General features: G+C 51.7%; 1 protein-coding gene across 4 annotated transcripts; it reads right to left on the bottom strand.

The window, feature by feature from the left end:
- Positions 1 to 1,072: 1,072 nt before the first annotated feature.
- Positions 1,073 to 22,120, bottom strand: LOC141806146 (phospholipid phosphatase-related protein type 3-like). 4 transcript variants are annotated; one of them, XM_074691420.1, is made up of 10 exons: positions 21,444 to 22,119; positions 14,997 to 15,100; positions 14,627 to 14,812; positions 12,776 to 12,905; positions 11,162 to 11,357; positions 10,520 to 10,577; positions 5,837 to 6,010; positions 3,590 to 4,390; positions 2,890 to 3,511; positions 1,073 to 2,853 (listed from the first exon to the last, which is right to left on the bottom strand). In XM_074691420.1, the coding sequence occupies exons 2-10, from the start codon at positions 15,075 to 15,077 to the stop codon at positions 2,258 to 2,260; spliced, it is 2,844 nt and encodes a 947-aa protein (XP_074547521.1). In that variant the 5' UTR covers positions 15,078 to 15,100; positions 21,444 to 22,119; the 3' UTR covers positions 1,073 to 2,257. The 4 variants fall into 4 exon arrangements, with proteins under 4 accessions (XP_074547521.1, XP_074547523.1, XP_074547519.1 ...); XM_074691422.1 differs by having other exon boundaries at positions 1,073 to 2,688; positions 2,758 to 3,511; XM_074691421.1 differs by having other exon boundaries at positions 1,074 to 2,823.
- Positions 22,121 to 23,704: the final 1,584 nt, after the last annotated feature.

Consider the following 23,704-nt stretch of genomic DNA (forward strand, 5'->3'; position numbering starts at 1 on the left):
AGATGGACCACATGACAGCTCCCCAAAAGCAAAGCCAAAACGCTCTACACCCCATCAGGAGTTAACCTTAACAACCAAACATGGTGTCAGCCGGAAACACTCGACGCTTCGTCAGCACCCTTTAGGTCAGGTTCGGTGGTTCCATGCCCTCCCACAGGCCAAAGCCTGAGGTAGGCAGAGCATCAGCAAAGAGCCCCGGGGTCAAAAACAGAGTGAGCACCAGTAAGGACCCATATGAGTTGGGAGGAGAAGGGTTTAAGGAGGTCTGAAGAGGAAGAGGAGCAGGATGAAGACATTTAAAGAGAACCAACTGTTACTGTTTGCTGATTGGATGGTAGAGGCGATCAGCTGAGCTGTTAGCTGACAGGAGCTGGAGATCAGCTGATGGAGTCTGAACTAATGCTGAGCTGATTTCCGGACTGAGCTCAGGGATCTGTTACTGGCTGAGATCACAGACGGTTTTAGTCAGAGAGGTGATGGAGTAAAGTTTCCAGCAGCCCATCCTGCCTCTACTTCAAAATAAAAGGGTGTTTTGGCTTCACTTTTGTCCATTGGGAGAGGGTGGGACATGTCGTCCATCTTTTAAACAGTTTCTGAAATCATCTTTAATAAAATCAGAGGTTCAGGAACCTGAAGGTACAATCTGAGCTGGAGAAGCCGCTCACATCATCCTGACTGTGTGAACCAACGTCCTCATCAGGTGTTGGACCAGTCCAGTCTAAGACCTGTCCCCCCCGTCCACCTGTGGACCAGGTCTCTGTCTCCAGGACCTGGAGCTGGTTTTGCTGGTTTGATCTGGTGCTGGTTATTGATTTCACACTGGAGCCACTCCCTGACGACGCTGGAGTCGCTCCCTGACGACGCTGGAGCCACTCCCTGACGACGCTGGAGCCACTCCCTGACGACGCTGGAGCCACTCCCTGACGACGCTGGAGCCACTCCCTGACGACGCTGGAAGCCGCTCCCTGACGACGCTGGAGCGGCTCCCCGACAACGCTGGAGCCACTCCCTGACGACGCTGGAGCCACTCCCTGACGACGCTGGAGCCACTCCCTGAAGACACTGGAGCCGCTCCCTGAAGACACTGGAGCCACTTCCTGACGACACTGGCTCAGAAAAAAAACAGCTGGCTGTTTCAGAGCGGAGCTGGAAGAAACCAACAGATGGAGAATGAAGAGTCTGCTCTCTGTTAGCTTCACATGCTAACAGCTGAGAGGCTGGAGACGGAGCAGGGTCAGAGAGAGGAACCAAACCGGTACCAGGTCCTAACACAGACCGTCTGAAACAGGAGGGTTTACTCAGCGTCTCAGAAACATCCAGGTCTCTGATCCAACACGGAGCCAGGAGGAGAGAGGAGGCTGCTGAGGAGGAGGGAGCTCCTTACACAAACGGTAACCTCCTCTGAGCTCCTTCAGCTCCTCACACACTCCTCCTCACACACTCCTCCTGTCCCTGAGGCGTGTCTCCCTGGTGGATTCAGAGGTTGCAGTGGTTATGTCCTCTGAGGCTCCAGTGTCTCAGCGTCTCTGCGCTCCTGACGCTGTGAAGAAGTTTTCAGCAGCCTGGTGTTTGCTGGCTCTGAGCTGCTGCTGCCTGCAGTGGTTTAGTTTCCTGCGTCTGATCCCACCTCTCGAGGGGAGTGGTGGTATCTGAGTCTGAACGCTGAGGATGGAGGAGCGCTGAGGATGGAGGAGCGCTGAGGATGGAGGAGCGCTGAGGATGGAGGAGCGCTGAGGGTGGAGGAGCGCTGAGGATGGAGGAGCGCTGAGGATGGAGGAGCGCTGAGGATGGAGGAGCGCTGAGGATGAAGCGCTCTGAGGTTTTATCTTCACTCTGCACCGTTCAGCTCAGCTCTCCCCTCGTCTGGTCTTTCCTCCGTCCAGGTCTTGGCGCCGTGGGCAGTGTGTGTGTGAGCCGGTCCCCTGCTACGTGTGTGAGCTTCCAGACCTCCTCATGGTCCTCCTCCCCTGCTCCTCCTCTCCCCCTGCTTAAAACTGAAGCTGCTGCTCTTCGATCAGCCTCTTTTTTTTTTTTTGTCTTTTTCTAACGTCGTCTCTGCGTTCAGCCGCTCAGATCTCCTCCGGTCACTTCCTCTCTCAGGAACATCTCCAGAGGAACGATCACCTGTGACTTCATGTCCTTCTCTGTCCTCCGTCCTCCTCTCTCCTCCTCCGTCCTCCCCCGTCCTCCCCCGTCCTCCCCCGTCCTCCCCCGTCCTCCCCCGTCCTCCCCCGTCCTCCCCCGTCCTCCCCCGTCACTATAACATCCTCTCGTTCTGCAGCGCCTTGTAGTAGTGCTCCTGCTCGGCGTGGCTGCGGGCCGAGACGGAGGGCCGGCGGGGCAGCGTGGAGGAGCGGGACAGCGCCTGGCTGTGAGCGTCCATCAGGAGGTCAGGGTGAGGAGGAGGGGGGAGCATGGTGGAGCAGGACGGGTGAGGGGGAGGCTGCATGGAGGACGAGGGGTGAGGAGGAGGAGGTAGAGGAGAAGAGGAGGGTTGAGGGAGAGGAGGAGGAGGCATCTGGGAGGAGGAGAGGTGAGTCGGGTGATGCATTTGAAGGGAGGAGGAGGAGGGGTGAGGGGGTGGGAGGGGTGGAGGAGACATCTGGGACAAGTGAGAAGGGGGAGGAATATGAGAGGAGGAGGGGTGAGGAGGAGGAGGCATATGAGAGGAGGGATGAGGAGGAGGAGGCATATGAGAGGAGGAGGGGTGAGGAGGAGGAGGCATTTGGGAGGAGGAGGAGGGGTGAGGAGGAGGAGGCATTTGGGAGGAGGAGGAGGGGTGAGGAGGGGGAGGCATGTGAGAGGAGGGATGAGGAGGAGGAGGCATCTGAGAGGAGGGATGAGGAGGAGGAGGCATCTGGGAGGAGGAGGAGGGGTGAGGAGGGGGAGGCATCTGAGAGGAGGGATGAGGAGGAGGAGGCATCTGGGAGGAGGTTTGGTGAGGAAGAGGAGGAGGCATGGGAGTGGGGTGAGGAGGGGGAGGGAGAGGGGGAGAGGAGGAGTGAGGGGGAGGTGGGGGCAGGGGGGAGGATGACAGGTGTGGAGGGAGGGGCAGAGGGGAGGAGGAGGGAGGCAGAGGTGGGGGAGGCGGCTCTGCTCCTCCCTCCTTGCTGGGGGAGGAGGAGCTGGGGGAGTCGGTCTTGACGGGGAGCGTCCTGTAGTCCCTGTAGTGACCCGTGTTCTCCTGACGCTGCAGCGCCGCTCGCTGCTTCTCGCCGCCCGTGTCGGCGCCCATCATGTTCCCGCTGATGGTGTTCCTCCACTCCCACGGCTTCCCGTTGCTGGCCGACACGCGCACCACCGGGTGGTGGGGGGCGTGGGCGTCGATGGTGACGATGCTCCCGCTGCCGGCGATGCTGCCCGGGTTGGACCCGGTGCAGCTGTCCCGGTCTGACGGGATCCTGTAGTAAGGGGACTCGGAGCAGTTGGACCCGCCCCCTGAGGAGGACCCGCCCTCTGAGGTCTTGGTGGAGGGAGCGAGCGCGCCCTGCTGCTTGGACATGGCGATCACCTGGAGGGGAGGAGACACAGTGGTCATGGCGTGCAGAGAAACTGATCTAAAGCTTTTATTTTGGTACTTCCTGCTCACCTGCGTGACCCTCTGCTGGCCGGGCTGCGTGGTCGGGACTCGTGGCGTGGACACGGCGATGGGGCCCTGTCCCGGCTCCTTCACCCGTCCCTCCTCCGTCAGGGACAGCCACTTGGCTCGTGTCTTGGCGCTCTTCGGGGAAACCGGCGGCGGTCGGGTAGCCTCCTCCGGGATGTGGACGAGTGGAGGTGCGACCACCATCCTGGCGGCGGTTGGCGTGGCGATGCCCTTGTTGGCCTGCACCGTGGGGTAGAGGGAGGAGGGCGTGTCCTGCTCTCCTCCCTCTGCTCCTCCTTCGTCTCCCTCGCCATCCTCCTCCTCTCGGGAGCTCTGGCTGCGGAGCTCCAGCGAGCGCTGCTTCCACTCCGACACCAGCTGCCGGGACCTCTGAGGGTCGAAGGGGACGTGGAAGGTCATGTGACGCTGCGTGGTGGCTGGCTCGTCTGATGGCGAGATGGGGCTGTTGCCGTTGGCGACTCTGGGCAGCGTGTTGCTGAAGGTCACCATGGTCTCCTTCCCCATGGGCCCGCGCGTGGCGAGGAGCTCCACGTCAGCACTCGCACGTTTGAGGGAGGCCAGGGACGCCTTCTCCCGCCTCACCTTACTGCGAGCACCCGAGCCAAGCCCCGCCCCCAGCTCCTCCCTGCTCTCCGAGACCCGTGGCGTCTTCCTGTAGAGCGAGTCGTGGCCGCGTTGACTCAGCACCCTCAGGCTCTCCTTCTGCGCCGCCGCCGCCGCCAGTCTGTGCAACGGGGGAGCGTCCTCCTCCGACGCCTTGAAGCTCCCCACGGCGAACACGGCCTGACAGAGGAGACGAGGACAGAGGAGACGAGGACAGAGGAGACGAGGACAGAGGAGATGAGGACAGAGGAGATGAGGACAGAGGAGACGAGGACAGAGGAGAGAAGGGCAGAGGTAAGAGGACAGAGGAAATGAGGACAGAGGAGAAGAAAGAGGACACAGAGAAGACACAGAGAGGACACAGAGAGGACACAGAGAGGACACAGAGCGGACACAGAGAGGACACAGAGAGGACACAGTGAGGACACAGAGAGGACACAGAGAGGACACAGAGAGGACACAGAGAGGACACAGAGGGGACACAGAGAGGACACAGAGATGACACAGAGAGGACACAGAGAGGACACAGAGAGGACACAGAGCGGACACAGTGAGGACACAGAGAGGACACAGAGAGGACACAGTGAGGACACAGAGATGACACAGAGAGGACACAGTGAGGACACAGAGGACACAGTGAGGACACAGTGAGGACACAGTGAGGACACAGAGAGGACACAGTGAGGACACAGTGAGGACACAGTGAGGACACAGTGAGGACACAGAGAGGACACAGAGAGGACACAGTGAGGACACAGTGAGGACACAGTGAGGACACAGAGAGGACACAGAGAGGACACAGAGAGGACACAGTGAGGACACAGTGAGGACACAGTGAGGACACAGAGAGGACACAGAGAGGACACAGAGAGGACACAGTGAGGACACAGTGAGGACACAGTGAGGACACAGTGAGGACAGGGAGAGGACACAGAGAGGACACAGAGAGGACACAGTGAGGACACAGTGAGGACACAGTGAGGACACAGAGAGGACACAGAGAGGACACAGAGAGGACACAGAGAGGACACAGTGAGGACACAGTGAGGACAGGGAGAGGACACAGAGAGGACACAGAGAGGACACAGTGAGGACACAGAGAGGACACAGAGAGGACACAGAGTTTGCTTTAATCCCTGGTCTTTGATGCAGAAACTCCTGATCAGGCGTCTCTCCTCCTGCTGCTGTTAGTGTGCGCTCAGCTGTTCCTCCTTTAATGAGGAGGAGGAGGAGATCCCCCCTCCTCCTCATTAAGACAAAGTTAGAGAGACTCAAAGGACGGGGGGAGGCGAGGAGAATCACAATGACAAGTTTTCTTAAAATGAAGTGTGAAATTGTTGCAGAGAGCTCTTATCGGATTATTCTGCTCCTCGGAAACAGAAACGTCTAAAAATAGCAGGAGCAGAAAAACAGGAGGCGCAGGGCGACGGAGAGAAAGAGGAGGCTCTGCCAGCACACTGGGACCATTCAGTCGTAGCAACAACCCCACACTTCATTTGAATAAACCTGTTTCCACGCTGACGGTTTCATTCACTCCAGACTAACACACGTCTGGAGACGTTCAGGTCCCTCAGGACGAGTCCGTCACAGGACGAGTCCGTCACAGGTGTGTAGCGTCAGACTCACCAGGTAGACCCCGATGCCCGCTCCTATCAGGTAACCCACGTAGACGTCGATGGGGTGACTGCGGTGCTGAGTGATCTGGGTCAGCCCGGCCAGGCCCGCCGCCATGCAGAACGCAAAGACCAGCAGCGGCTTCAGGAGCTTGGTGGTGCTGCTGATGCTGGCGTTGAAATACATCTGAGCAGAGAGGGGAGAGGTTAGCGTTAGGTTAGCATGTACTGGGCTAGCATTCATTGCTTTAGCTTTCAGTCGATTAGCGTTCTTTTTTTAGTGTTTATTGGTTTAGAGTTAATTGCTCTAGGGATCATTAGTTTCCCATCCCTGGGTTTAAAGTTCCTGTTTAGCATAACTGTGTAGTGTTCATTTTTTTTCTGTTTGTTGATTTATTGTTCATTGGTTTAGAGTTTGTTGGTTTAGGGATCATTAGTTGTTCCTTCCCTGGGTTTAAAGTTCCTCTTTAACATAATGTGTAGTGTTCATTGTTTATTGTTTGTTGATTTAATGTTCACTGGTTTAGCTTCCAGTTGTTTAGCGCTCATTGTTTAGCATTCATCTTTTAGTCCCTGGTTTAGCGTTGTCAGGTTAGCTTTGATTCTTTAGCATTCATTGCTTTAGCATCCAGTTGATTAGCATTCATTTTTTAGCACACATGTTTTTAGTGTTCATTGGTGTAACGATGCTTAGTTCAGCAGTCCCTGGTTAAGTGTTCATGGTTTAGCTTTGATTCTTTAGCATTTACTGGTTTAACGTTAATTGCTTTAGCCTTTAGTGGTTTAGCATGAACTGGATTAGCATGCATTACTTTAGTGTTCAGTGGTTTAGAGGTTATTGGTTTAGCGATCATTGGTTTCCTCTCCCTGAGTTCAGTGTTCCTGATTAGCATAAATGTTCAGTGTTCATTGTTTATTGTTTGATGGTTTAGCATCCAGTTGTTTAGCGCTTATTGTTAGCATTCATCTTTTAGTGTTTATTTGTTTTGGGATGCTTGTTTGCTTTAAATGTTTAGCAGTCATTGGTTTAGGGTTTATTAATTAGCGATAATTGGTTTAGCCTCCATTGTTTAGCATCGTCAGGTTAGCTTTGATTGTTTAGCGATCACTGGTTGAGGGTTTATTAATTAGTGATCATTGTTCAGCCTCTACTGGTTTGATATTCAGTGTGCAGCAGTGAGTGTTTAGGTTAATTTGTTTAGCGTTTATTGATGAAGTGTTTGTTGATCATGAAGAACATAAAACAGTAGTTTGTCATTTTTCCACTCTTGCTCCCTAACGTAATGCTAAGCTAAGCTAACAGTATTCTTGCATCCTCTGCTGAAAACAGGAAGGTGGTGTTTCTTGGAGTGTAAATGTTTCCCTGACTTTCCTGAGGACGTGTCTGCAGAGTTTGATGAAGCTGGCTGCGGCGTCTCTTTCAGCCTCTGACTGATGCTGGAGCTGATTTTCAGGCTGCGTTCGAGGTTAACTCGTCATTAAAATAAAGTTTCTTTGACAGCTGACTGAGGAGGAGGTCACAGAAAGGCAGATTGAATTTATTTACAGCTACATCTAAATTCCCTGCATGCAGTCGGTGTTTGGTTTGTGGAAATGTGGCAGCTGAGTGACAGAACAGCAGGCTGCGCAGAAATATCCGTTTTAACGAGCCGTCCATCCAGACTGAGCACGAAACAGCTCCTCTCCTCCTCGAGCTGCAGACGTGTGTCAGCTGCTGACACTTCATATATTTTCAATGCATTTCAAATGTTTGTCTTCTTGCAGGAGTGAAACCCAGGCTCTGACTTCCTCTTAATGAGGCAGACGGCGCAGACAGGAAGTACAACTCTATAATTTCCCCCACAGACGCACAGCCCCACGAGAGCCGGTTCAGTGTTTCTGATCCGTGTGTGAACTCCACAGAGATCAGACATGTTGTATCTCTGACTGCCAGAGCAGGCGCTCTCCTCCTCCTCCTCCTCCTCCTCCTCCTCCTCCTCCTCCTCTCTTCGTTTCCACTCATCAAAAATCTGTCCTGTGAGCTTTAATGAGCGCGCTCAGTGAGGCAGCAGCGATGCAGCCGGCAGCTCACTGTGGCCACTGGGGGACAGAGCATGTGTGTATGTGCGGGTGTGTGTGAGGTTGTTACCTCGAGGAAAGTGACAGAGCTACTTCTCTGAACGTTTCACAGAGAGGGAAGCGCAGTCAGCAGCAGACAGCGAGAGGAGAAACGCTCCTCACTGAGCGTCAGGACGTGGATACGAGCTGTGACACAGGGAGAGCTGAGAGGGTCTGGGTTTCTGTGTGTGGAGCTGCGGCTAAGCTACGTAGCTCCACAGAACATTTACCTTCTGATGTATCACGGTATAAAAACGCTCGTTTAGGATGTTTAACAGCATCAGGAGCGTTTACACCTTCCAATCAGAAACAGGCGTCCTGTGTTACACAAAGCTTCAGGTCTCAGACCCGCCTCAGGTCTCAGACCCGCCTCCCTTCAGAGGAGCAGCTGACAGTGACCTGACCTGAAGGAGGTCAGTGGTTTTCTGTCTGAAGCCGCCCAGATTCTCCTGCCAAAGTTCATAAAGCTCAAGTTTTCAGATCCATCCGTTGGCCTGAGGCTGAGCCTCAAACCTCTGAGTGAGTGGACTCTGAGACGCCGTCATGACTTTGGTAAAAACCAGCAGAGATTTCACTGCAGCTCATTTTCTCTGACACAGGAAACAGTTTCATGACGCCGAACACGAACATCTGCTCCAAAAATACAAGCTCAGGATGGTTATCATGAAGACTACACCCTCAACAGTGAACAGTAAGCATGCCAAGCCTGTAGGTGGCGCTATAACTGTCTTATCCAGAAGCAGCTTTTGGTAGATCTCCTCTGAAGTAGAGTTGATCATCTGGTGTGTTGGTGAAAGCTCAGAGCAGAAGTGGAGCAACAGATGCTCATTTTGTTAAAGACAGTCACAGATTCAGCAGATTGAGCAGAACAAGATCAACACGGGAGATCACCACCATCATAACAACGGGACTGATGGACTGATGGACTGTTGGACTGATGGACTGTTGGACTGATGGACTGATGGACTGATGGACTGATGGACTGATGGACTGTTGGACTGATGGACTGTTGGACTGATGGACTGTTGGACTGATGGACTGATGGACTGATGGACTGATGGACTGATGGACTGTTGGACTGATGGACTGATGGACTGATGGACTGTTGGACTGATGGACAGTTGGACTGATGGACTGTTGGACTGATGGACTGATGGACTGTTGGACTGTTGGACTGATGGACTGTTGGACTGATGGACTGTTGGACTGATGGACTGATGGACTGTTGGACTGATGGACTGTTGGACTGATGGACTGATGGACTGTTGGACTGATGGACTGTTGGACTGATGGACTGATGGACTGTTGGACTGATGGACTGTTGGACTGATGGACTGATGGACTGTTGGACTGATGGACTGATGGACTGTTGGACTGATGGACAGTTGGACTGTTGGACTGATGGACTGTTGGACTGATGGACAGTTGGACAGTTGGACTGTTGGACTGTTGGACTGTTGGACTGATGGATGCATGAAGCAGAGCGTGACGTCAGCGTTTCCACTGAAAACGCCGGCTTACTGTTCAGAAAAATCCACTCTGGAGACCGTTTTCAAAAGTTTGTGTTTTAGTTCGGCTGAAACGCAACAAAACGTTTGTGTTTCACCCTAAAACCGTTGTCTTACAAACAGCCCCTTAAAAGACATGAAAGAAGGGGAAAAATTCAAAGATAAGAAACTTAAACCACAGACGCCTCAGATACACCAGATGTGTCTGACGTCCGACCGCTCTGTCACGTGTTGACTGCGTTTGTTCCCATGGTCCCCCCCCTCCATTGATCAGACTCTGTTTATTCGTGTTGGGCTGTAAAACCTCCAACCAGTCGCCTCCTGGTCTGGCTCCTGGTCTGGCTCCTGGTCTGGCTCCTGGTCTGGCTCCTGGTCTGGCTCCTGGTCTGGATCTGCTCACCATGTCCGTTTGTTGTTGGAGTCAAAACGGTTTGTTTTATTTTGAAAGTCTCTGAGTGTTTTTAGGTAGTTTCTATGTACCACTTCCTGTCCTTCCTTACAGGGAATAGGACCAATGAAAAATAGGACTGCTGAGGTCTAGCTGTGACCTGCTGGACCTGCTGGACTGGGACAGAGCGGGTCTGGTGTAAACTGACAGATCGACTTGACTACAAACAATCTGATCCAGTGACGGAGCACAGACACACCTGGTGTATTTAAGTCATCAAACACACACAGAAACAGATCAGACTGAGACAGATCAGACTGACACAGATCAGACTGAGACAGATCAGACTGAGACAGATCAGACTGAAACAGATCAGACTGAAACAGATCAGACTGAGACAGATCAGACTGAAACGGATCAGACTGAAACAGATCAGACTGAAACAGATCAGACTGAAACAGATCAGACTGAGACAGATCAGACTGAGACAGATCAGACTGAAACAGATCAGACTGAAGCAGATCAGACTGACACAGATCAGACTGAAACAGATCAGACTGAAACAGATCAGACTGAGACAGATCAGACTGAGACAGATCAGACTGAAACAGATCAGACTGAAACAGATCAGACTGAGACAGATCAGACTGAGACAGATCAGACTGAAACAGATCAGACTGAGACACGGGGACAGAGAGCTTACCGAGATATAGACGGCGGCGAAGCCAGAGAGTGTTGCATGCTGGGATGGAAATGTTTTCCTGGAGGGAGAAAGAGAGGCAGAGTTAGGCATCAGAGAGGATGGATGCACATTTTCACTGTGTGTGTGTGTGTTTGGTGTGTGTGTGTGTGTGTGTTTGTTTGCTGCCCTCCTCAGTAAACCTGGATGTATGCGTCAGCCCTAAACGTCTTTTTCCTCATCTCTTGGTTTGATCTGAGGTGAACCCTGAGCGTCTGGCGGCTGTTTGTCACGCTGACCGAGTATCACGCTGACCGAGCGTCACGCTGACCGAGCGTCACGCTGACCGAGCGTCACGCTGACCGAGCGTCAAGCTGACCGAGCGTCACGCTGACTGAGCGTCACGTGAGGAGCCGTTAATAAACGCTCAGAGTCAGCTGAAGGAGTCAGATCAAACCTCTCCTCTCTTTATTCTGCACCTGTCAGGTTAAAGAAACCCTGATTTATCTGAGGGAGTAAAGCTGGACCTCCTCAGCAGAGGAGGAGTAACCTGACATAAACTCTCTCCCTGATGGATCTGGACCCTCTCAGACTGACGGCCCTCCTGGAGCTCACACAGGTTTTCAGTGTTTCCTCCTTCCTCCTTCCTCCTCCTGTGTGTCCTACCTCGCTGACATGATGGCGTACTGGTCCTTCCCCATGCAGATGTCCCTTGTGATGTAGGCATTGTTGTCACATGACACCCCCGGCGCTGTGTAATTGGGCTGGCAGACGGTGAGGAAAAAGGGGGCGTGGTAGCCGGTCGCTAACTGGATGACATCTGTCACCAAGGCTGTTGCCAGGAGACCGAACACGTGAACACCTGAGGGAGGGAGAGGCAGGGACAGATTTAGAGGCCGCCTCGGTAAATGAAGAAGCGTCTCTGGAGGTTTCCTCCCAGTGAACACCTGCAGAGGAGGTGAACTCCTGCTGAAGCTCAGCGTCAGCCTGCTCAGCTCTCTGTCCCTCCGTCTCAGTTAAAACGTGTCATTAGCTCATTTCCTCTGAAACTGAGCCGTGTTTGGGCTCAGCTGGCAGAGGAATTATTCCACAATCTGATTTCCATCTTCAACAACACAAACTGCTTCACAGCTGCTGACAGGCCACATCTCTTCACCACATCTCTTCACCACATCTCAACCACATCTCTTCACCACATCTCAACCACATCTCAAACCACATCTCAAACCACATCTCAAACCTCATCTCAAACCACATCTCAAACCTCATCTCAAACCACATCTCAAACCACATCTCAAACCCAGCCTCATAAACCCTGGGATGATTTAACTTTCCTAAACCTCATCAGCCGTCTCTCCTGAGCCGCTGACGCCACATCTCCTCTCTGAGCTGTTAGCATCTCCTCTCTGAGCTGTTAGCATCTCCTCTCTGAGCTGTTAGCATCTCTTCTCCAAGCGGTTGGCATTTGCTCTCTGAATAGTTAGCATTGGCTCTCTGAGCTCTTAGCATCTTCTCTCTGAGCTGTTAGCATCTTCTCTCTGAGCTGTTGGCATCTTCTCTCTGAGCTGTTAGCATTTTCTCTCTGAGCTGTTAGCATCGTCTCTCTGAGCTGTTAGCATTTTCTCTCTGAGCTGTTAGCATCTTCTCTCTGAGCCGTTAGCATCTCCTCTCTGAGCTGTTAGCATCTTCTCTCTGAGCTGTTAGCATTTTCTCTCTGAGCTGTTAGCATCTCCTCTCTGAGCTGTTAGCATTTTCTCTCTGAGGTGTTAGCATCTCCTCTCTGAGCCGTTAGCATCTCCTCTCTGAGCTGTTAGCATCTTCTCTCTGAGCTGTTAGCATTTTCTCTCTGAGCTGTTAGCATCTCCTCTCTGAGCTGTTAGCATTTTCTCTCTGAGCTGTTAGCATCTCCTCTCTGAGCTGTTAGCATTTTCTCTCTGAGGTGTTAGCATCTCCTCTCTGAGCTGTTAGCATTTTCTCTCTAAGCTGCACAGAGTTGAGCTGTGAGCTCTCATCCTGACAGAGATCAACTCGATCCACTGACACGATGAGCTGGATGGAGACAGGAAGTCCTCCAGCTGTTTATCCTCACTTCCTGTTGCTAGCTGACAAAAATCAGCTGGTTTAGAGGTGTACATTTTTTCTAGCACTGAGGACTGTGCAGGTCTCATATTGAGTCTGACCTCACGGCCACACCTCCTGGCCCTCTCTGGGGTCACGTCCCTCAGTTTGGGAACCCCTGCTGTAAAGCGTGGCGTGTGAAGAGTCAGAGGTAGGACGTACCCACGAAGCGCACGGTTCTGCGTAGGAAGGAGTTGAAGCTGCAGCCCCCGGCGTTGATGCTGCTCTCGGACTTGGGGCAGGACTTCAGCTTGGACTGCATACAGTACATGAGCCCCTCCCCCATCATGATCTGTGAGGAGGAGAGGAGGAGAGGAGGGGAGGAGGTGAGAGGTCAGAGAGGAGCAGTGGAGGCTGATGGTGGACTCCTGAGCTCAGAGACAGGAAACAGCTGCTATCGAACAGTGATCACTTCCAATCTGTGTGATGGATGAGGGCTCCGCTGCTCTCCATGGTGCTGATGGATGAGCCGTGTGTGTGTGTGAGTGTGTATCGATCTGGAGGCCTATAGGCTGTCTGAGGGTGTGTGTTGGAATGTCAGGTGTGTGTTTATAAATGTTTCCATTGATTCTGCTTTTCTGAGGCTCTGCTTTGTGTTGGAGGAGCTGGGCGAGCGTTTCTTCCTCTGATGAGCTCGCTGACCCACAGCGACACCGATCTGATGCTGCAGGATTGTTTCCTCCCATGAAGCGTCATCACTTCACAGCTTTACACACGATCAAACGGGTTTTAAAGCTTCTTTTCCTGGATGGAAGTTCTGATTTCTTGTGTTTCCCTGTTATAAACGTGAGGGAACTGTTTAGCATCAGGAAGGGGATGAATGCTCTAGGTCCCTGTGGGGACTTTCTTATTGTTTTTGGAAAAGTCTCCCTCCTACATATCTGCCTGATCATCATCCACAACTTAAAATGAGATTATCAGCACCAATAAAGATTATTTCTAACGCTGCTTTTAAGATCCCTGATTTCTGGGTCGAACGCTACCTGACAAAGTTTGTCAGAGAGAAGAGAGATCTGTGTTTTTCTCTGCTGGAAACGATTTCTGTGATTAATTTTGTAGTGATGGTGGACACTGGAGCCTAACTGTCAGACAGAGAAAGGACAGAAGAGCAGAAGAAAAAGAAACAGGAGAGAGATAGAGCACGAGCTAAAGGCTAACACACAAGCTAAAGGCTAACACAGGAGCTACACAATGAAACACAAGCCAAAGGCTAAAACACAAGCTAAAGGCTAACACACAATCTAAAGGATTAAAAATGGACTAAAGGCTAAAGCACAAGCTAAAGACTGAGAAACGGACGAAAGGCTAAAACATGAGCTTAAGGCTAAACACAAGCTAAAACACAAGCTAAAGGCTAACACAGGGGCTAAAAGCTAAAAAAAACAGGCTAAATGCTAAAACATGGTCTAAAGGCTAAAACACAAGGTAAAGGCTTAAAAATGAACTAAAGGCTAAAGCACAAGCTAAAGGCTAAAACATGAGCTAAAGGCTTAAAAATGGACTAAAGGCTAAAACACAAGCTAAAGGCTAAAACATGAGCTAAAGGCTAAAACACGAGCCTAAGGCTAAAACACCAGCTATAGACTAAAACACCAGCTAAAGGCTAAACCCCAGGTTAACGTGTTTGTGCTAATGTTGTCTCCAACCCACAGTCAGCAGTTATTCTGCAGTGGTCTGTTCAAACTTGAGAGTCTATCAATAACATGAAGAGCCAGGTTACGTTAGCTCTGCTTGGTGAGGTTGGAGTTGGTAGATGAGCTCTGGTAGGACAGAACCAGGATTCACTAACGTTACACGTTACAGACACGTCTCAGAGCACCGGGCTGTGAGGAGAGAGAAATATAGCAGCTGCTAAACTACGCTACAAACTGACAAAGTTAGCTGGTTGTCAGGTTTCAAAGAGTTGCTCTACATAACTGTTGATAAATACCTTACCATGTGGTGTTGTGTGTGTGTGTGTGTGTGTGTGTGTGTGTGTGTGTGTGTGTGTGTGTGTGTGTGTGATTGACTTACAGACGCTGCAGGACCAGCGAAGGCCAAACTCAGCAGCATCAGCAGCGGGATGAGCTCGTCGCCCGTCTCCACGTACGGCATGGAGAGGTCACGGTCGTGGCAGCGGAAACCCACCACGGCTGGAGACAGGACGTCCGTCAGCTCCAGGAAGTAGAGGGACACCAAGGAGGACAGGACGATGGGAAGCTGCACAGGTGTCACACACACACACACAGAGGAGAAAGCGATGACGCGGTACATTTCCTGGAGGAAAACACCAAACGGACTCCAGCGGAGGTCAGACCCTCCAGATGCGATAGACCAGAGAGATCCTGAGACCGATGTGGTCTCTGATGGATCCAGGAAACAGCTGATCCATCCACACACTCACCTCTACAAAATAAAAGCACGGCAGCAGCGTCATGCTGTCTTTGGGCGGCTTCTTCTTGGCTTTGTTCTTGGGGGACGTCATCTTGGGGTGGGACCAGTCGCAGCCTGTGGGGGAGACAGATCCAGAGTTAGTCTAGGAGGATCAGTTTTTCCTCCTCAGAGCCTCCTGAAGGAGTTCCTGCTGGGCCTGGACTCATCTGACGGATAAAACAGCTCTGCATGTTTGCACGGCCTGGTTCCCGGAGCTGGTCAGCAGAAATCAAACACACTCTGTGCTCGTCGTCAGCGTGTGTGTGTTAATGAGGTGCTTTAATTGTTCCTGCACCCCAACACGTTCAATAATTAAACTCATAACTCTGCACACGCCGGGCTAATACGGCTCAGGATGACTCTCTCTGCGTCTCCCAGGCTCCTCAGACTGAAGCAGGTCTAAACCTACAGATGGAGGTAAACTCCCAGTGGGAGGAGGCGTTTGACTCCTGGTGGGAGCACAGACTCAGAGCACCACCCCTCAGATCTCCTGGTATCAGGGACCTGAAGGCGATCGAGGCCTCAGAGAGAAGAGGAGCCAAGGGCCCGAACGGAAAACCAAACACGGTTAAATATTCACATCTCTCCCTCCAGCTCCTGCTTCCTCCTCGTTTTCTGCTCCTCTTTCTCCTCCCTTCATCCCTTCATCGCTGCCCTCTGTTTCCCTCCCTCTGCGTCAGTTAGTATCTCTCAAGATTCAAGATTAGAGATAAAACGGGTTTTACTGGGCGCTGGATTTAATGTTGTTATTAATGAGATAAAATGAAAAAACAGATTCACAAACAGTTCATCACTAATCACTTAAAGGAACAGTCTGCAGGATTTCCCTAAAAAAATCATCTTCTACAGGAATGATCTTCTCAGTCGTCTCCTCTGGGCCTCTCTGCATGTGTGTCAGTGTCTGTGTCAGTGTCTGTGTCAGTGTCTGTGTCAGTGTCTGTGTCAGTGTCTGTGTCAGTGTCTGTGTCAGCCTCAGCCCCTCCTCAGCCTGGATGTTCATGTTTTGGTTGTATCAGGATGTTTCTAGGTGGAGAGTAGACATGGTTACCTCAGCCAATCACAGCCTGCCCAGAGTGCAAGTGACTTTGTGTGTTGATTAGCAAGTGGAAGAAGCTAATCAGAGCAGCTAGGTTAGCGGATGTAGCACAGAGGAAGAAAAACAACCAAAGAAAAACGAAACTTCAAACAGATAAATTAACTTTTTCTTTAACGAGGGGGAAACTTGGCTCCACTTTCATTAAAGAGAGACCTGAGTTAGCTTCCTGCTAACCAGGTGTGTGTCAGATACCTGTGTTAGCTTGTGCTAATTTTTTAATTTATTTTTTATTTTTTTCAAAAATCAATTTCTTAATTTTTATTTGATTCCTTCATTTCAGTCTTTGTTTATGGGCTGGGTTGGGAGAAAGTTGAGACGTCAATTTCTGAATAAATCCTAAAAACTGACTCACATGTGATGTACATTTTTTAGGAATATACGGCTCCTGATAAAGTCTGTAGACATCATCATCATCATCATCAGTCAACTTTTTCACTTGGTCTGGTGTTGAAAAATAAAATGATAAAATAACAAAAATCGTAAATATTGAAGAATTGTAATTTGGATTGAATCAGCACCTCAAAGATCATAAAAAAAGATTTAAATCGGGAGCAAAGCCGATCGTCCAGCCCTGACAGGGTCCGTTAGCCAAACTACCACTGCTTCTTTATGATTGGACAGTTTGACCTCTGTCAGCCCCGGTCTGTGAGCCTCCTGTAAGGACTCCTCCTTTAAGGACTCCTCCTTTAAGGACTCCTCCTTTAAGGACTCCTCCTTTAAGGACTCCTCCTTTAAGGACTCCTCCTGTTCTTCCTGGTGTTTCCTCTGGTTTTTCCTCAGACCTGCTCTACTTCTTTCAGCTCCTTCTCAGGGTCTCCTCATGCTCCTCTTTAGCTCTGCCATTTTCCCTCCTGTCAAAAAAATCTCCTCCCTGACGCGTCTTCACCTTCCCTTCTCTGAGCACACCTCCTCTCCTCTCCTCCTCCTCCTCCTCTACTCCTCCTCTCTCTGTCTGTCTGTTTCCCTCTCTCTCCCAGATAAGAGGCCCTGACCCTGAGGCGCTGTGAGGCGCGCAGAATCAAAGACTGCTACGCTCTGATTTCCACGGCCGCGAGAAATGAAGAGGAGCAGGGAAGGAGACAAGAAGGGAGAGGAGGAGAGGAGACGAGAGGGAGGAGGAGGAGAGGAGACGAGAGGAGACGAGTGAGGAGACGAGAGAGGAATGGGAAATAAGGAGGGGGCGAGATAAGCACAGATCAAAGGCGTAAAAAAGACTAAAAACAGGAGAGGAGCTGGAGTTTAATGTGTGTGTGTGTGTGTGTGTGTGTGTGTGTGTGTGTGTGTGTGTGTGTGTGTGAGAGAGAGAGAGAGAGAGAGAGAGAAGGGGGAGAGAGAGGGGTGCTATAGGGGGGTGAGGGGGTGAGGATGGATGGAGAACATGAAAGCAGCTTAAGACGAGCAGAGTGTCACACATCCAGCCCCTGGTCTCAGTGACCTACTGCAGTCAGCATGAACACACACACACACACACACACACACACACACACACACACACACACACACACACACACACACACACACACACACACTAGGCGAGTGGGCCTCTTTAGCGGAAAAAGCCCATGTTTATCTATCACACCAGCATTTGTCCTCTGGGCCGCAGCGTGTGTGTGTGTGTGTGTGTGTGCAGTCTGAACAGCTTTGTGCTTGCAAACATGTCAGCAGTGTGTGTGTGTGTGTGTGTGTGTGTGTGTGTGTGTGTGTAGTGGTGGGATGTACTGCCTGAGGTGGACAGCAACAGTCCGTCAGAGAGAAAAAGACACAAGAATCACTGACCAGCAACGAGGAGGAGGAGGAGGAGGAGGAGGAGGAGGAGGAGGAGGAGGAGTATAGACCTGTAGTGTGGGTTTAGTTCACTCTAACTGTAGTTTTTGTAGTTTGCTGTGATTCTGTAGTTTGCTGTTGTTTAGTTGTCCTGATGTTCTGGGTTACCTGATCTATAAACATTGACAGATTATAGATTAAAGATTATAGATGCTACAGATTGGTGTGGATATATCAGTTTGTGTTGTTTCTGTTTTTTTTTCTCTGAATCTCTCCAGGAAAGATCAGCTCCTCCTCTCACAGCTCTCCTCAGGAGGCGTTTCGTGGTAAACTGACTCATCAGCTGATCTCAGACCTGCAGGAAGCGTGGAGCTGTGTGATGTCATGATGACGGGCTATCATGTGATGTAACTGATTTCTCGTGGTGACCTCTCCTGCCCTGTGAAATCACCTCCTCTCTGTGATATATGTGTCCTTTAAGCTCCGCCTGTCTTTACGTCATGAACACACACCGGTGTTGCTGCGAGGGTCAGCTCTGGTCGTTGGAGTTTGTTCTCCAGTTTGGAAAGATCTGTTGCTTCTACTTTTCTCTTCAGTTGCTCTGAGACTCAGGGCCTGGAGGACACATCTCATCTCCACTGACTTCAGCATCGCTGCTGCTGCTGCTGCTGCTGATGATGATGATCTTGACCTGTGTGATACACTTATTCATTCAGCGGGGCTGAACATTTAACAGCATGAACATGGTGCTCTCTGCTAAAGCTGGCCTGACTCTGCCTCTCTGCCTAGAGCTCTGAGAGTTTGAGTCAGTGTTTAAATATGATGAGCACAGACGACAGGCTTCAAAACTTTGCTTCAAGCATCACAGAAACCATCTCTAAGGCAGCACAGAGAAAGTGTGAAGAAAGTGTGCAGAAAGTGCACAGATAGCGTGCAGATAGTGTGCAGATAGCGTGCAGCTAGTGTGCAGCTAGTGCGCAGATAGCATTCAGCTAGTGTGCAGATAGTGTGCAGATAGCGTACAGATAGTGTGCAGAAAGCGTACAGATAGTGTGCAGATAGCGTACAGCTAGCCTGCAGCTAGCATGCGGCTAGCGTGCAGCTAGTGTGCAGATAGCGTACAGCTAGTGTGCAGATAGTGTGCAGCTAGCGTGTAAAAGTGTGCAGATAGCGTGCAGATTGTGTACAGCTAGCCTGCAGCTAGCATGCAGCTAGCTCGCAGATAGTGTACAGCTAGCATGCAGCTAGTGTGCAGATAGTGTGCAGATAGTGTACAGCTAGCGTGCAGATAGTGTGCAGATAGTGTGCAGCTAGTGTGCAGCTAGCGTGCAGATAGTGTGCAGATAGCGTGCAGATAGCGTGCAGATTGTGTACAGCTAGCCTGCAGCTAGTGTGCAGCTAGCTCGCAGATAGTGTACAGCTAGCATGCAGCTAGTGTGCAGCTAGCGTGCAGATAGTGTACAGCTAGCTTGCAGATGATGTGCAGCTAGTGTGCAGCTAGCGTGCAGATAGTGTGCAGATAGCGTGCAGATTGTTTACAGCTAGCCTGCAGCTAGCATGCAGCTAGCTCGCAGATAGTGTACAGCTAGCATGCAGCTAGCTTGCAGATGGTGTGCAGATAGTGTGCAGATAGTGTGCAGCTAGTGTGCAGCTAGCGTGCAGATAGTGTGCAGATAGCGTGCAGATTGTGTACAGCTGGCCTGCAGCTAGTGTGCAGCTAGCTCGCAGATAGTGTACAGCTAGCATGCAGCTAGTGTGCAGCTAGCGTGCAGATAGTGTACAGCTAGCTTGCAGATGATGTGCAGCTAGTGTGCAGCTAGCGTGCAGATAGTGTGCAGCTAGTGTACAGCTAGTGTGCAGATAGTGTACAGATAGTGTACAGCTAGCGTGCAGATTGTGTACAGCTAGCCTGCAGCTAGTGTGCAGCTAGCTCGCAGATAGTGTACAGCTAGCATGCAGCTAGTGTGCAGCTAGCGTGCAGATAGTGTACAGCTAGCTTGCAGATGATGTGCAGCTAGTGTGCAGCTAGCGTGCAGATAGTGTGCAGATAGCGTGCAGATTGTTTACAGCTAGCCTGCAGCTAGCATGCAGCTAGCTCGCAGATAGTGTACAGCTAGCATGCAGCTAGCTTGCAGATGGTGTGCAGATAGTGTGCAGATAGTGTGCAGCTAGTGTGCAGCTAGCGTGCAGATAGTGTGCAGATAGCGTGCAGATTGTGTACAGCTGGCCTGCAGCTAGTGTGCAGCTAGCTCGCAGATAGTGTACAGCTAGCATGCAGCTAGTGTGCAGCTAGCGTGCAGATAGTGTACAGCTAGCTTGCAGATGATGTGCAGCTAGTGTGCAGCTAGCGTGCAGATAGTGTGCAGCTAGTGTACAGCTAGTGTGCAGATAGTGTACAGATAGTGTACAGCTAGCGTGCAGATAGTGTACAGCTAGTGTACAGCTAGTGTGCAGATAGTGTACAGCTAGTGTACAGCTAGTGTGCAGATAGTGTACAGCTAGTGTACAGCTAGCGTGCAGATAGTGTGCAGATAGAGCTGCTTGCTGAGCTGAAAGGAGCCAAATTTTCTACTTTGTTTCCTTTTTTGTTTCTTGCCCAATAAGTCTGAATAATCTGAGCATTTCTCAGTAGAAACTACAAGTGACGGTGTCTGAACCCTCGGCGGCCTGTTGTTGATATTTTGACCCTGAGTCAGTCTGAACGCAGAGCTTTCCATGCACACAGTTTCATTTTAGGGCTGTGTACAGAGAGTAAGGTCACCTGCACAGGTGGACAGATTCCTTCATAATGAGAGTGAACTTCACACAGAGTGAGAGAAACCAGCAGCCAGGAGCAGGAGGCTCTACAGGAGCCCAGGAGGACCAAAACATACAGACAGGTGACTAAAGGACCAGCATGTACTGATGGGGGGGCAGTGACACACACACACACACACACACACACACACACACACACACACACACACACACACACACACAAAGTTCATGGTGAGTGAGCAGGCCCCGAGGAGCCAGGACTCATAAAGGGCCCCGTGCTGGAGGTGAGGATGGTTTCCATCATGGAGCTGATGGTCACTCAGATTAAGGAGGACGGTAAAAACGGTCAGAGCTGTTAGAGCTGGTCTCTGCTGGAGGACAAAACTGGTCTCTAGCTGACCCAAGACCAGGTCCACCTGCTGCAGTCTCTGAGGGACCAGCTGGAGGTTAGGGCCCCTGATACCAGGCAGACCCAGAGTTAAAGAAGCTGATTCAGCTCAGACTCAGACCAAGACTCAGACTCAGACCCAGACTCAGACCCAGACTCAGACCCGGGCTCAGACTCAGACCAAGACTCAGACTCAGACCCAGACTCAGACCCAGACTCAGACCCGGGCTCAGACTCAGACCAAGACCCAGACTCCTGTTCCATCAGCATCATCAGCTCGTGTTGAGATCATGAATTATGGAGAGCTGAAGCCATGTGCTGGGGACACACACACACACACACACACACACACACACACACACACACACACACACACACACACACACACACACACACACACCCCGAGCTCTCACCTCTGTCCCGGGGGCTCCGTGAATTCACCGAGTCCCGTCGCCCCCTCCCCCCCCGGCGTGGTCGCGCGTGCTGCTCCAGTTTGGCGGTGCAGAGACCTCCTTCCTCCTAATCCATCTCCGGAGTCACCCCGAAACCCAGACCTCCCTCCGCTCTCTCCCGCTCTGTGAGTGAGGCTGTTCGGGGGAGGAAGGAGGCTGGGAGAGCGGGAGGAAACGGGGAGACCTGGAGGAGGAGCGGGGATGGCGAGAGACAGAAGGAGGAGGGAGGAGGACCGCTGATGGAGGAAAGTCCGATCCGCTGCACTTGCTGCTAAAGCACTCCCTGTTCCTCCTTATTTCCTCCTTATTTCCCTTTTCCTGGAGGAGTCGGAGCTTCACGTGCCTCAGCCCGGTTCCTCCTTCTCCACCTGAAGCTCTCCCACCCCCACGACGAAAAACGGATCAGCCTGGACCCAGAAGGAGGAGCAGAATTTATCCCTGTTCGTCAGGCTCCGTGACACGGTTTCTCGGGTACGCAGTCAGCTCCACACACACATACACACACACACACACACACACACAAAGGCACGGGGGCCGAGGAGGGCTGGGGAGGAGGGACACAGGGGGAGGAGTGTGTGCATGTGTGTGTGTGTGTGTAAAGGAGAGAGTAAATGTGTGTGTGTGTGTGTGTGTGTGTGTGTGTGTGTGTGTGTGTGTGTGTGTGTGTGTGTGTGTTTATACGGTGGGGGAGGAGACAGTCTGGTCCACACACGCTCCTCTCTCCTCCTGCTCCTGGATTCCTGATTCGGGGCTACCACCGAGACAAAGGGCTGGATTTAGGAATGTGAGTGTGTGTGAGTGTGTGTGTGTATGTGTGTGAGTGTGTGTGTGTATGTGTGTGAGTATGTGTGTGAGTGTGTGAGTAAACGCGCTCTGTCTGCGCATGTGTGCGTAAAATGAGGGGGTGGTTTGGAGATAACCTCTCATCTCTAATCAGAGCAGATCTCACTGTAATTATTACATTAGGCTGAGGATCAGACACGCCCCACGCTCACACACACACACCTCTCCACTGTGTGTGTGTGTGTGTGTGTGTGTGTGTGTGTGTGTGTGTGTGTGTGTGTGTGTGTGTGTGTGTGTGTGTCTCCCCTTTGTTTACTCTCCGTGGGTGTGGCAGCTCTGTCCACTCTGCTGCATTCACATCCACACACGGTGCAAGGCTCGTGGACACACACACACACACACACACACACACACACACACACACACACACACACACACACACACACACACACACACACACACACACACACCGCGTCACTGACTCATCACGAATGACATTGCGGCATCAGCCTCGCGCACATGTGGGGAGGTGTCCTCGTGGCCTGCATACATAGATACATATAGATGAGCACGTGCGTGGGAGTAACGTCTGTGGAAACTCTGTTTTCCGTCTCTGACTGAGGCACCTGAACGCATCTTCCATTCATGGCTGTATCTGATCTGATGAGGCGTTCAGGGACCGTCAGCAGGTTCCTGAGGAGACTGATGAGGAGAGAGAAGCTGCTCTCTGATTGTTTCCACTCATTCACATATTTCCTCCTCCTCCTCCTCCTCCTCCTCCTCCTCCTCCTCCTCCTCCTCCTCCCTCTGTCGTTTGGCTCCGTGTCGCCTGCTGCTCGCCGCCACATGAATGGGGGCGCCCCATTTAGTGTTGATCCTGTCTCCGGTTGCCAGGGAGTTTCTCTGGTTCTCATGGGGTACTCCCCCGTGTCTGACTCTCCCCCTCCTCCCCTACACCAGAGTCTACACACACACACACACACACACACACACACACACACACACACACACACACACACACACACACACACACACACACACACACACAGACTCACCCTCCCACCACCCCACCAACAGCACCCAAGGGTTGGTCACAGCTGGCAGCAGCTAATAAACTCATCACTCACTGAGCCTGGCTCCTGTTTACCTCAGACAAAGCAGAGATGGAGGGTGGAGGAGTGGGGGGTGGGGTGGGGGGGTGGGGGGGGGGGGGGAGAGGACATGTGAGGTGGTAGTGAAGGTGGATGCACACTGGTTTCTGCCTACTCCTCCCACTCTCAGAGAGGTGAACTGATCGCCCCAACTCAGAGGTGCAGGGAGCTCCACGTGGCGTCTTCTCTGTCCACACAGAGTGCGGCTTCCTCAGCTTCCTCAGTTTCCTCAGCTTCCTCAGTCTCCTCAGCTTCCTCAGTTTCCTCAGCTTCCTCAGTCTCCTCAGC

Source organism: Halichoeres trimaculatus, unplaced genomic scaffold (genome assembly GCF_033239565.1).
Source record: "Halichoeres trimaculatus isolate MK-OKI-2021-1 unplaced genomic scaffold, fHalTri1.1 fHalTri1_scaffold_17, whole genome shotgun sequence".
NCBI lineage: Eukaryota > Metazoa > Chordata > Actinopteri > Labriformes > Labridae > Halichoeres > Halichoeres trimaculatus.